This window comes from Schistocerca nitens, chromosome 6 (genome assembly GCF_023898315.1).
Source record: "Schistocerca nitens isolate TAMUIC-IGC-003100 chromosome 6, iqSchNite1.1, whole genome shotgun sequence".
NCBI lineage: Eukaryota > Metazoa > Arthropoda > Insecta > Orthoptera > Acrididae > Schistocerca > Schistocerca nitens.
In genome coordinates, this window is record NC_064619.1 from 554452224 (window position 1) to 554465784 (window position 13561).

At 44.1% G+C, this 13561-nt stretch overlaps 1 protein-coding gene across 1 annotated transcript; it reads right to left on the reverse strand.

Annotated features, from left to right (window-relative positions):
• Positions 1 to 4828: 4828 nt before the first annotated feature.
• Positions 4829 to 12083, reverse strand: LOC126262701 (trypsin-7-like). The gene is made up of 2 exons (XM_049959480.1): positions 11671 to 12083; positions 4829 to 5371 (listed from the first exon to the last, which is right to left on the reverse strand). Exons 1-2 carry the CDS (start codon positions 12052 to 12054, stop codon positions 4979 to 4981), a joined length of 777 nt encoding a protein of 258 aa, XP_049815437.1. The 5' UTR covers positions 12055 to 12083; the 3' UTR covers positions 4829 to 4978.
• Between the last annotated feature and the right edge of the window lie 1478 nt (positions 12084 to 13561).

The window sequence follows — 13561 nt, forward strand, 5'->3', positions numbered from 1 at the left end:
CCTCCTGGGCCGTCTTGCCTCGGCGGATCCAGGTCGAAGGTCACAAACATGTGGTTTAGTTGACGGCTTGTAGATCAGCTTAGAACATGATGTTCTTAAGTGAATCTGTAGTAGCTTACCCATAGATTCAACCAATGCCTGCGCCAGCCTGAATGTATGACGCCATAGGAATGATGCTATCGACTAAGGTGGGAGCTCTAATATTCAATTAAAAAGTTTTCGTGTAACTGGCTACTTCTGTGAGATATTTATAGAATTGCATTTCTATATCCCAACAGCTGTGTAAATTTTTTGTATTCTTGACGAGTTACTGTTGTTTCAGCCATCATCAACTGGAATAATAATTATAACAACTGTTGGTTCAGAAATGCGCATTTCCCGTTGAAGACTAACATACCAAATGCAACAATGGCAAAACGTAGAACGGAACATAAACAGACGTAGACAATGTCTTGAAAAGCTTAGATGGATTAGACGTACACTCCTGAATATCAGATTTTCCAGATATTGTCTAATTATGACTATGTTACATTCCCCTTTTGTAATCACTCTGGCTGAATGCTTTGTGACCGGTGGTGGCGTACTCAGCTGGAGAAAAAAAATTGGTTAACGCCAGTAGGTAGCGCAAAAAATTCTTAACACGTATCAACACAAGAGGAGCGACCCACAACTCAAGATTCTGCTGCAGCACTGTTAAAACACCCAACTGCAGAATTAGGTCAGTGGTTAGCTCACATATCCCTCCACTGGTTACGAAGCCTACCTGGAGCTCAGGCTGTAACACTTCTGACCTATCAAGCACTGGGGTACGTAAGATGGAGCGCGCTATATTTATCACAGAAGACTCCATCCTAGATGAAATGTTTCATATTTGAGCGGTGCGCGGCTCGTGTTCACGCCGTTTATTGCTTGACAGCTTGTCTTTGCGGAACTATCGCCTCGTTTCTTATTCGATGTACTGGCCTCACTAAGTCGCTGGCTAGCCTGCCCGTGAGTGGCAGCAGCACCGCGTATCGATAAGAGCACTGTCGTATTATCTTTGAAGCGACCGCTAGTATTTCCGGCTCGTCGTATGTCGGGGTTTCAGTCGGGACGTAGCGCCTGTGAGGTCCGGACAGCCGGTACTCGCCGACCGCTTGAGATACACATGCGCTGTCCGATGGAAGGAGATTCGAGCGGGAACGACCGTTGGTTGGTTGTTCGGTCGGTCGTCTCAGCGGGCGATGTGTATTTAGTGTTTTGACCGTTTCTGGGCCTCGTCAGTAGGTCAGCTTGCCGGACTCGGGTCGGTTCCTTCCTTGTGCAGAGATGTCTGGTGCCCAATGGGCAAGTGTTTCATCTGCATGGTTGGGTCCGAGGGAGTGTGCCCGGGTCGCCGCGTCTCCGAGTTCCGAACGGACATCAAGGGAGTTGGGGTGGAGCTGCAATGAGCTCCGGACAAAAAGAAAAATAGTTCAAATGGCTCTGAGCACTATGCGACTTAACTGCTGAGGTCATCAGTCGCCTAGAACTTAGAACTAATTAACCCTATCTAACCTAAGGACATCACACACATCCATGCTCGAGGCAGGATTCGAACCTGCGACCGTAGCGGTCGCTCGGTGCCAGACTGTAGCGCCCAGAACCGCACGGCGACTCCGGCCAGCGAGCTCCGGATAGCCATGTCTCGCCCATGTATTTGGTCGCCGACCGCTTATGGAAGCTCTATGTGTGTCGACTTGTGGTTTCTCCTTGTTGTTCCACAGTGATTGGTTTTGGGATTGTCGGAGTTCTTGGTGCAAGTGTTTACGTGGAATGGTGTGTTGCTTCTGTGATTTCTACTGAGCAGTTATGAATGCTGTCTGCGTCCTGGAGTAGGCAGTCGGTCGGTTGGGACAGAGCAGCGATTGTGGGTTTCCTCGCCGTGTTGACGCTGACCGGCACGGCGTGTAGTTTCACAGCCTTTGGTGTTTGTTTTTATTTTTAAGTGGTTATTGTGCCTTGGCTGTATTTAGACGCAAATTTTGGAGACGTAGTGTTGCTGGTATCTCATTCCTCGGCTGATATTTTCTGTTGTCGTACCGTTGATCGGGCGGAAGGGAATTGATTAGGTTGTTGGTCGGTCCTTCAGCCGTCCCTGGGTCTGGTTGCCATCTGATTACTTAATCTTATTCTTGGCTGCCTATCTCACCTAACCTTACATTAGAGTTACCTCCTCAAGCCGAATCTTGGAATCCTTCCGAACACCATTGTACTATAGTCTTTAGATTGTGATTTTTGTCCCAAGTACTGTGCGAGGCCTTCAGCTGCCTACTAATTTAGTTTGTATTAATTTTAAAATAAGGCCTTCAGCCATCTTAAGTTAAAATTTGAAAGTTCACTTGTTTAATACCTTTCAAATTTTCTTCTCTATAGGAAATTGTTGTTATCCAGGCCTTAAGCCTCAGTTCTTCTATGTCTAGTGTTTGGCTTTCAGCCGTGTATTTACATAAAATTCTTTTTTTAAGTAAGGCCTTCAACCGCGTGTATTCCTTAAAACAATTTTAATAACTTGTGTTTGGGCTTTCAGCCGATTTGTTTTTGAATCCTGTTAAGGGCATGTGTGATAAGTGTTTTTAGGAAAATTAAGTTTGTGTGGTTTGTGCAACTAACAGTAACTGATCTTGGCGCTTTCCCACTACCATAACCTGATCCGCTCTGTCCTGCGAAATCAGATTTCAATAGTTAACAGTTTTGTAGCCTTCCTGTCACTACTTGTAACAACAGCTACACCCTGACGTGCTAAAAATGCGCCGCGAATTCGCTGACATAGTCATTAAATATTGCAAAACGTCCCAGTCCCAACTTACTGTAGAGACGTTCCCTTTTTTGGAGACTCTCTCGGTTTCTGGTGCCAGGATCCATACGACTCCTTGTTGCTAGGGCACTCTCCATAAGTGCAGCACCCCTCTGATTTGTTGAGGACGACGCCATAGACACCGTAGTAAGCAGAGGTAGGCTACAGAGTGCCGGCCGCGGTGGCGCTTCAGTCCGGGACCGCGCGGCTGCTACGGTCGCAGTTTCGAATTCTGCCTCTGGCATATATGTGTGTGATGTCCTAAGGTAGTTAGGTATAAGTAGTTCTAAGTCTAGGGGACTGATGACCTCGGATATTTAGTCCCATAGTGCTTAGAGCCATTTGAGCCATTTGAGCTACAGAGTGGTGTGGCAACTTTTATCATAGGTCAGCTGGACAGTGTCAGAAATTATTATTGAACTAGTAGCATAGCAAACAGAAGATTTATTAACTTGTGTTTCTCCGAATGTAGAAATGAATAAGCAAGAAACAGAGTCCAGCTGTCACAGTGTCCACGAGGAGAAGTCTATCTGTACGAAAGTACAAACGGAGAAGACGGAGCATAGCGTCTGCATAGCATCACGTTGCGAAATGGCTCCGAGCGCGAATGGGCTGAGTCGCAGCCGCCGGCCATCCTGTACTGCCGCAGCAGGTGGCGCTCCAACTACAGAGCTGCTGGAGCTGTGGCTCAGAAGGCGTGCATGATTATGTACGCTAGATACCATGCAACTGCTATCTCCATCTTACAGGAACCAGCTATTTATCTTCTATGATGCCCTTGTTGTGGTGTCGATACATGACACTATCTGGGTCACACTGCACTGTGATTGTAACAAAATTTGAAAGTGAAATAACGGGCAAGTTATGAGCATCCTAGTCTTTTAAATTTTCATGTTAGTAAAGTACAAAGCCTGTTCCACCTCTCTAATCGCCTTTCATCAGCAAAGGTCAGTCCACAGTTTGGCCCTCTTGGCACAGTCAGATACAACGAAAGCCCAAAATACCTTGGAGTCACTCTGGACAGAACTTTAACATAGAAAAAACACCTTTCCAACTTGGTCAAGGAGATACAAACACGAGTGGACCTTGTGAGTAAGCTAGCAGGCAGTACATGAGGAGCAACCACATCAGTCGTCCGAGGATCATCCCTAGCGCTGGTATACTCTGCGGCAGAATACTGTGCACCAGTTTGGCCCCGAAGCGCCTACTGAGTGTAAGTAGATGTCCAACTGAACTTAGCTATAAGAGCAATTAGTGGTACAGTCCGGTCTACAGCTAGTTGCTGGCTACCAGTGCTTTCAAACATCTGTCCACCAGACCTCCGGCTGCACTTTACAACCTCTGTCAGCAAGTTTCTGAAAACAACTCGATCCCTCTTCGTGACAATATACTCTCACTGCCCATGAAACGCTTGCAATCTAAAAGACCAGCATATGAAATGGGAGTCGAAATGCTATCCACAGGATTCGACCAGGACGCAGAGTGGAAACGTGAGTGGCAAGCTACAAGAACCAGAAACCACGAAATTGTAGACAATCCATCAGTTCCAGTTCCAGCCTTCCACCAACCAAGGGAGGTGTGGGTGCAGTTAAACAGATATCGGACTGAAGAGGGTAGGTGCATATACAACATGCACAAGTGGGGCTTTTCAAGTGACAGTGTGTGTGACTGTGGTGACACCCAAACGATGAGCCACATTGTGAATGAATGTCCTATCAGACGCTTCCCTGGTGGCATTGAGAAGCTCCATCAAGCATCCCACGAGGCACTCTGCTGGATCGAGTCCATCAACATCCGAATGTAGTCTGAGCCATTTAAAACTGGTATACTGTATATAATTTCACATGTTCATTTTTATATATATATTTCTTTGTTCTGCTAAATGTGTATTACTGTAATTGATGCATATGGTGATAATAATAATAATAATAACAAGATATATTAGGTTCGAAACAGACTCATGAACTGCTCCGCAAATAAACGTAATTCATTAACGCCAGTGTATAGCGAGAATGGTTATTATTCGTTTATTTCTCAATGTAATAAATTTGTCAAAGGTTTGGTTTATTGAGAAGCGTTGTTTCATTTCACTTGTGTTGGTTAGAGAAAAACTCAGGACGTACAGCTTCGCATAGTGTAGTTTGGATTGGTCCGCTATGGCTGTCAGATGCCAGTGACCCCAGTAATCCAGGAGCGCAAATTTCCCACGTTGGCGTAGACGCCGCCCCCACGGAGGCAATAGCCACTTATCCACGACGCGATACCCAGCTGCGTGCTGCCGCTCACCAGAGGACCACCAGAGTCCCCGTAGCACACGCTCTCGCCCGACTCTCCAGCGCACAGCATGCGTGGCGTCACTTCACGTCCCGTGGACGGGAAGTTACACGCGGACCGGTCCCTGACGACGATGTCCACTTTTCTCAAGATTCTGGTTTCGGTCGTTTCAGTTGTTCCCCAGCCGGTCACTGTGACTGCGACTCCGGCTGCCGGGTCGTATCCATCCTCTGGAAGGTTCACAATTGCCACGTTGGGGCCCAGTGGAAATGAACCATTCACCTGAAAAATAAAAGTCAGATAGACTGAGGGAAGACAACCATATTTTTGTAAAATTTCTAGGTTTAAAGAAAGCTTGCAACAATGTGAAACAGTATAGCTGTATGACACTGTATGAACATTTAGGTGGCAGAAAGACGTGGAATAGCGATATGCACATCTACAGATGGCGGTAAAACCTCGTATACAAGGTACAAAAGGGTAAAGCTGTCGTCTGCATTCAGGTGATGCTCGTTTCCGGCTTGAGGTAACAGACTGTGAACCTGAAGTCGAAAGTGGAACTAGACGCAAGAGACATTCCAGTTCGGAAACCGTTAGGGATTTCGAACTCCGAGATTCACATCGCTAAGAGTCCTTCACTTAACGACAGAGAAAAGAGCATTTGCGTAGAGCTGTCATTGCAAACACACAAGGAGCTAGGAATAACCGCACAAATCAGTGTGGGACGTACCTCTCCTGGGCTCGTGACCATATCGGTAGGACTCTTCACGACTGTAAGACCGTGGCTTGGTAAAATCAATTTAGATTTCAGTTGGTGGGAGCCGACGGTAGGGTTCGATTTTGGCTCAAATCCCATGAAACCATGGACCCGAATTGTCAACAAGGCACTGCTGAAGCTGGTGGTGGCTCCATAATGGTGTGGGCTTTGTTAACATGGAATGGTCTGGGTCCGGTGGTTCAATCGAACCGATCATTGATTAGAAATGTTTATGTTCATATACTCGGAGACCATTTGCAGCCACTGATGGACTTCATGTTCCCGAACAACGGTGGAATATTCAAGGACGACATTGCGCCCTGGCACCCCGGGCCATAATTGTTCGCGATTGAACTGAAGATCATTCTGGATAATTCGAGCGACTGAGCGAAGTGACGCATTGGTTAGCACACTAGCCTCTCATTCGGGAGGACAAAGGTTCACACCCCCGCGCGACCATCCTGATTTACGTTGTCTGTGATTTCACTAAATTGCGTCAGACAAATGTCGGGATGGTTCCTTTGAACGGGTCACCCGATTTCTTTTCTCATCCTTTACCTGATGGGACCGATGACCTCGCTGTTTGGTCTCCTCCCTCCAATTCAACCAACCAACCAACCGACCAACCAATTCGAGCTAATTATTTGGCCACCCAGATCAACCAACATCAGTCCCATAGAAATTTATAGGACATAACCGAGAAGTCATTTCGTGCACAAAATCCTGCACCAGCAACTCTTTCGCTATTACGGACGGCTGCGGAGGCAGCATGGCTCAGTATTTCTGCAGGGGACTTCCAAAGACTTGAGTCCAAGCCACAGCGAGTTGCTGGGAATAAGGGGGGCCGGCACGATATTAGGAGGTTCCCTATGGTCTTTGTCACCTTAGTGTATACTACAGTAAACGATACGAAACGCAAATGGTAGAAACTATTTGTTTCTACATGTGAATCGTAACGAAAATTGAATATGATGTTGTTTGTGTGGGAGTAACTTCTCTTGAATATTATATGTTTCCAAACATCGTAACATATGATGGGGAACATCAGTGATTACACATCAGCATAATAACACATTTTATATCAAACTTCCTGGCAGATTAAAACTGTGTGCCCGACCGAGACTCGAACTCGAAGCAGGAGAGCTTCAGTAAAGTTTGGAAGGTAGGAGACGAGATACTGGCAGAAGTAAAGCTGTGGGGACCGGGCGTGACTCGTGCTTCGGTAGCTCAGATGGTAGAGCACTTGCCCGCGAAAAGCAAAGGTCCCGATTTCGAGTCTCGGTCAAGCACACAGTTTTAATCTGCCAGGAAGATTCATATCAGCACTCACTCCGCTGCAGAGTGAAAATCTGATTCTGGAAACATTTTATATCACTTTATGAGCTAAAAATTTGTATTGATAAGAACAACTGAGATATTTTCCTGAGGAAGTGACCGTAGGTATATGTGCCGTTTACGGGAAATTGTTCCTGAATTAATCAGTGGGTTATGTAGAATATTGTACCATGTTTTTGTTTGTTTATCTCAATGCTAGAGGTCAGGACAGTGTTTCCTTGATGCGTGTGCCCGCAGCCCCTCTCATCCAGTTTAAAGTAGCGAGTGGTTATTTGCAAGTCAGCTTTCTTGCAGTGTCGACAGTCAGTGTTGTGTTAACATTACGAAGAAAGCTCTTTCGAGGTTGTGAAAAAGTAAAGAGTATTAGTGGGTAGGAATCGACGACAGACTTACGGCAAATCTACTACGAAGAAAGACGATAGGTAAACAAAAGAGCTGGGAGGTGACATCTACATTTCCGTCGGTGGTGTTGGCATTAAAGAAAACACATTTTGAGTTATGTGATCGCGTACTCAAGAAGAGTTACTTGCAAGTAGGTCGTAGTAAGAAAGAGGAGTTCCTTGGTAGTTTATATGCAGATCAGTGTAAAGCAATACAAGATGCTGTCTGAAATGAATGTATGGTGAAGAAAAGTAGTACGCCTAACAAGGATCTGATGGCATATCAAAAGGGCTTCAAAAAGATACCTGGAAATATTTCCTATGTATTTCTGGCACTAAACTGAAACTATGTTGTGATAACATATAAAGCCAGTATCAGATACTAAGAATCGTATTGCAACGGGCTTATTCGGCTTATGTTATTGCACAATATACCTGCTACTACCAGTCGTTTAGAGTTCTGTAAAACATTAATGAAGTCAGTATATATTTTATTTTTTTTCTGTTTTTTGTTTTTCTGTTCCCTGTTAACTTGGCTTATTTGGGATGGTAATCATTTTGTATATACAGGTACAGTGTAATGCGTTACGTAGAATCAAGGTTGTTATTTATTGTGTAATCTTAATTCCATGTGTGTATGTAACTTCGTTGCAATTTGGGAAGCTTTGGCTCCTTAGGAAAGTTATTATCTGTGAATAGACAGTTGAGGAAGGGACCTGACAATTGTCTGGTCTGGTAAGCTCAAAACTGCAATGGAATCTGTGACAGGGTCTAACTCCTAAACGGTTTAGTTTGGTGAAGTAAAAAATAAGCGGGCGAACCACGTCCTGGGGTTGGTGCTCGAATGCCCGTCCGTTGTTATTTTCTTGAAATCAGCGTTCTTGATATTAAAATAACTGTATTGGCCTTGTACGGTTCTCCTTTAGGACGAGTATGACTTTACTTATTGTGCATCCTCACGGACTGGCGAGCACCAGAGATCTTGCAGCAGTTGTCTCAGGTAGGAAGCTGCCGACCGCACATCACTGCAATCAGACACTGTTGACTATCAAAGGACATTTCATTGTTGCAGAGCATCAATACAAATAATCTCCTTTAGACAAATAATACTAAGGTGTGTTACATAGTGTCATGTCAGGTTTTAAGTCATCGTTTAATGTTCACCTTCACTAACATCAAGTGAAACTTAAATTCGTACCGTTAAGGAAAATTCAAGTGTCATAAAATTACGTACTTGTCTCACAATAACGTGTGTTGACCTAACGGTTGTAATTTAACTGTACATGATCACGTGTATAAATTTCACTGTAGACGAAATACGTATGTGTGGGTTGTTATCAATCAAGCAACATTACTGTAAATGATTCAAGATTGGGTGACACATCTGCAAAGGAAATACAATCAATTGCTTCCCCATTATTCGTAAGGCGTTTGTGTTTTCTGTTCTGCTGTCCTTTAGTAACACTTTTTTAACAAAATGTAGCCATAGTACTGCATACGCAGCATATAATATATTACGATTCTGTAAATGTAATACCATTTTAGGAGAAATGCTTTCAATCTACTTTCATAAATAATTCTGCTATCATGTAAGCATGGTATCTCTATCGACAAATTGTTTGTTTCAGAAAAAGCAATTTACATTGAGGACCTCCTACTAAATTGTGGTGTTGGTTCCTCTGTTTTGCGATATAATACCATTAAACGTTTTGTGGCGCTGCTACTGAGAATTTCAGATGATCAGCTTAAAAGTACTTCACAACAGCCCAGGTATCACATGGGCTGCCGGTAAGGGAACTATGGAATGCACCTCAGTCGGTATTAACTTATGATACCAATAGGAAATGTAGGCGTTTGTGACCGCCACTAAAGACATTTTGGACACATGTAGTTGTTGAAGATCAGAAACGCTCAGTTGATTCATTACAAGAGGCAGTGGAGCACATTTTATAACGTCTCCTGAATAAAGAATGTATGAAAACATGATAGATTGTCCTTAACGTCATTTACAATCCTTCTTGATTTTTTTGGTGAAACGTAAAGGCAAAAATGTAAAATTGATCGTAGCGGCAGGCAGAGATGGAGACTGACGTAGACAATTAATTGGTCGCTGAAGCTGAAATGATAAATTACATTGGTTTTACATATATAACCGAATTAAGGGCAATGATTTCTCTGTTCTTCTTGACTTAGCGACTAGTGCAGATGCACATAGCGCTGTATCTATACCTAGAGAAGTCGTGTTTTGTCTGTTGAAACGTTTAGCCGCCATTACGGGCAAGATCCTGTGAAAAAAGGTGTGTATCGTAAGAAAGTTATGTTTTAGAGTAAAATCATATATGACAAAGTGTGCTATTAAGTTTGTAAATAACTTGCCCAGACATTATACCTACTTTATCAAATTTAGATTTTTTTGACGCGGAGCAGAACGATTGTTGTCGGGAGCTGCCGATGCAACGAGCATAGAAATTAAATAATTCAGCAGCCCGCTTACAGGGCGGGAGAAAGAAAAGTAATAACAGGAAATAACCTTAATCTATTTCTATTTCAGTAAAATTAGCAGACGCAGAGGAGAATACTTAATTTCATTATGAATTCTTAGCTAGACATTGGCAAAGATAAGCAAAGACTGTACTCTAAATTTCACGAAAAATTTCAAAGAAAATAATTAATTTTGGTAAGATTTCTGATGGGTTAGGTCTGATATGACTATAAAAAATTCAAAAATTACGCTCTGTGTCTCATGTCCGAAGAGCTCTGAGCACAATGGGACTTAACATCTGAGATCATCAATCTCCTAGAACTTAGAACCACTTAAACCTAACCAACCTAAGGACATTACACACATTCATGCCCGAGGAGCCGCGCGACCGCTGCGGTCGCAGGTTCGAATCCTGCCTCGGGCATGGATGTGTGTGATGTACTTAGGTTAGTTAGGTTTAAGTAGTTCTAAGTTCTAGGGGACTGATGACCTCAGAAGTTAAGTCCCAAAGTGCTCAGAGCCATTTGAACCATTTCATCTACATCTACACCCATACTCCGCAAGCCACTTGGCGGTGTGTGGCGGAGGGTACCTTGAGTGCCTCTATCGGTTCTCCCTTCTATTCCAGTCTCGTATTGTTCGTGGAAAGAAGGATTGTCGGTATGCTGCTGTGTGTGCCCTAATCTCTCTGATTTTATCCTCATGGCCTCTTCGCGAGATATACCTAGGAGGAAGCAATATACTGCTTGGCTCTTCGGTGAAGGTATGTTCTCGAAACTTCAACAAAAGCCCTTACCGAGCTACTGAGCGTCTCTCCTGCAGAGTCTTCCACTGGAGTTTATCTATCATCTCCGTAATACTTTCGCGATTACTAAATGATCCTGTAACGAAGCGCGCTGCTCTCCGTTGGATCTTCTCTATCTCTTCTATCAACCCTATCTGGTACGGATTCCACACTGCTGAGCAGTATTCAAGCAGTGGGCGAACAAGCGTACTGTAACATACTTCGTTAGTTTTCGGATTGCATTTCCTTAGGATTCTTCCAATGAATCTCAGTCTGGCATCTGCTTTACCAACGATCAACTTTATATGATCATTCCATTTTAAATCACTCCTAATGCGTACTCCCAGATAATTTTTGGAATTAACTGCTTCCAGTTGCTGACCTGCTATTTTGTAGCTAAATGATAAGGGATCTATCTTTCTATGTATTCGCAGCACAATACACTTGTCTACATTGAGATTCATTTGCCATTCCCTGCACCATGAATCAATTCGCTGCAGTTCCTCTTGCATTTCAGTACAATTTTCCATTGTTACAACCTCTCGATATACCACAGCATCATCCGCAAAAAGCCTCAGTGAACTTCCGATGTCATCCACAAGGTCATTTATGTACATTGTGAATAGCAACGGTCCTATGACACTCCCCTGCCGCAATATACAAAATAAAAATCAAACAAAGGGAGAAACAGAAGAGTTTCTTAAACAGAAATGGATAAATGTGTTGAAGCGGTCGATGTATGAGCAGCAGATTGGTGGGTGCCCGCAAGCAAGTTGGCCATATTACCGCTATACCCAGTTCTGTCTAACTGCTGTAACGCACGTTTTGCCACTGACCACTCACCCGCATGACTGCAATGTCGTAGTCGCCAGAAATGCTGTCGTGCTGTTCGTGTACGTAGACCTCGGCCACGTCCAGCACGACGCCCCCACTGCTACGGTCGGAGGACCCGGCGCGCACGCTGTACAGCGACTGGTACGGCGCTCTGTAGTAGCTGACGCAGTGGGCGGCAGTCAGGACCCACTCGGTTCCGATTATGGAGGCGCCGCACTGTTGGCTACCGGCATACTTCAGGGCCAGCATCCACGGGTAGTCCTCGATGCTGGCTTCGGAGCCGCCTATGATGCGGCCGTGGGCTCGCGTTCGCAGCCGCACCGCACGTGGCGTCACCAGCTGCAGCTGCGCAGCCAGCAGCAGGCACAGCACGGCCACCTGGATGCCTGCCATAGCGGGTCTCACGTCTCAGCGAATGAGCTGGTCGCATTTATAACACGCCTACTTGCTCTCGCCGTACTGTTATCTTCATCACTCAAGTAGATCGGACAGGACTGCTGTCATGACGATACTGCCGTTTTATCTCTCTGCGAAAGGTGTCGAAATTGTGTAATACAGGAAGTATGTACTTATCTTAGATGACAATAAGAAGTCTCGAAAGCGCTTCATCATTACTGTGATATTCACAAGTACAGACAGTGGCCAGCCACTTTCGTATTGAAACATTTCGTTGATGCAGTGTGAGAGAGTAATGAGTATGTGATTGCGACATGGAATTATTACCAACACTGCTTCATATTTTAAGGGTAAAAAGCAGACTAGCAAGAAATCAGCCCCCGATACCGAACGAAGTTTCGGGCTATAATTCCGACATTACTCGGTTATGAACTTCTGAATGAAGAGTTTTTAAATTTTGTGCGCATCTGATATTTATTACTCGCTTCGCCCCACTGCAGCTTCCTAATGTGAGAACAGGGAGCACTGTACAGCAAAGTTAGTAAGATATTTGTGAAATACTGGTATGAGATTGGTAACATGCTTTGTTCATTAGGTCAAAATGCGCGGTTGACAACCTTCAGCTTCTTAGAGAGATCTCTTTGCTTTGAGCATTTTTGATAAATTCTAGTGTCTGATAATACTCGTCGGCTTTGACCAGTGACCTCATACCGAAGGCAAGGATGCTGGCCAGAGGCAGTCTATGAAAGGAACGAATCATACTCGTGAACCATAGAGTAAATATCTCTGGAGTGAGCATTCACATGCGCAGAACAGATTTTGTGTTGTCAACATACATTGCCGGCCTGGTCACGTGGTCTCGGGACATCGTGTGTTTGTCCGTATAGCGCCCTGTATATTTAGAATGTCACTACATCCCTAGTACAGACGGATTCTTTTCGCACGTGTCGTTGCGCAGACATTTTAACAGTATCCATTTGATACCGGGAATAAACCAGCCACGTAACTTTTAAGGGCAAGTGATATTACATTCTGCTTCTTTGCAATAGGTGTCATAGTTCAGATGCACTCAATTTTTGGTAGTTTTCGCTATGATGCCGCACTTTATAGTATTACAGAGCCTGGCGTACATTTTTGCAGTGATAGTCGTTTTTGCGACCTAAAGCACAATTTTTCGTACTGGTGGCACGTTGAGGTATTTATTTAACGCATTTACTTGCCCCCAGTTTATTAAATAAATAGTAGACTGAGTAATCTTGTACATAATAGACAGGTTACTGATAAATGTATGGAGGATAGTATTTACTGAAACAACTAACCTATCCCTATCCTGTTCCACTAGCAAATTTACGAGAGGAAGCGGTTGTTTGTAAGCTTTTGTACGAGCCGTAATATCTGTTTTATAGCCATAAAATCGTAGAAAAATAGGTCTACAGAATCAAGTCTTAATTATAAGGCGTCTCGAAATTTTTAAACACATACAGTGTCGCTTACTAATATGATT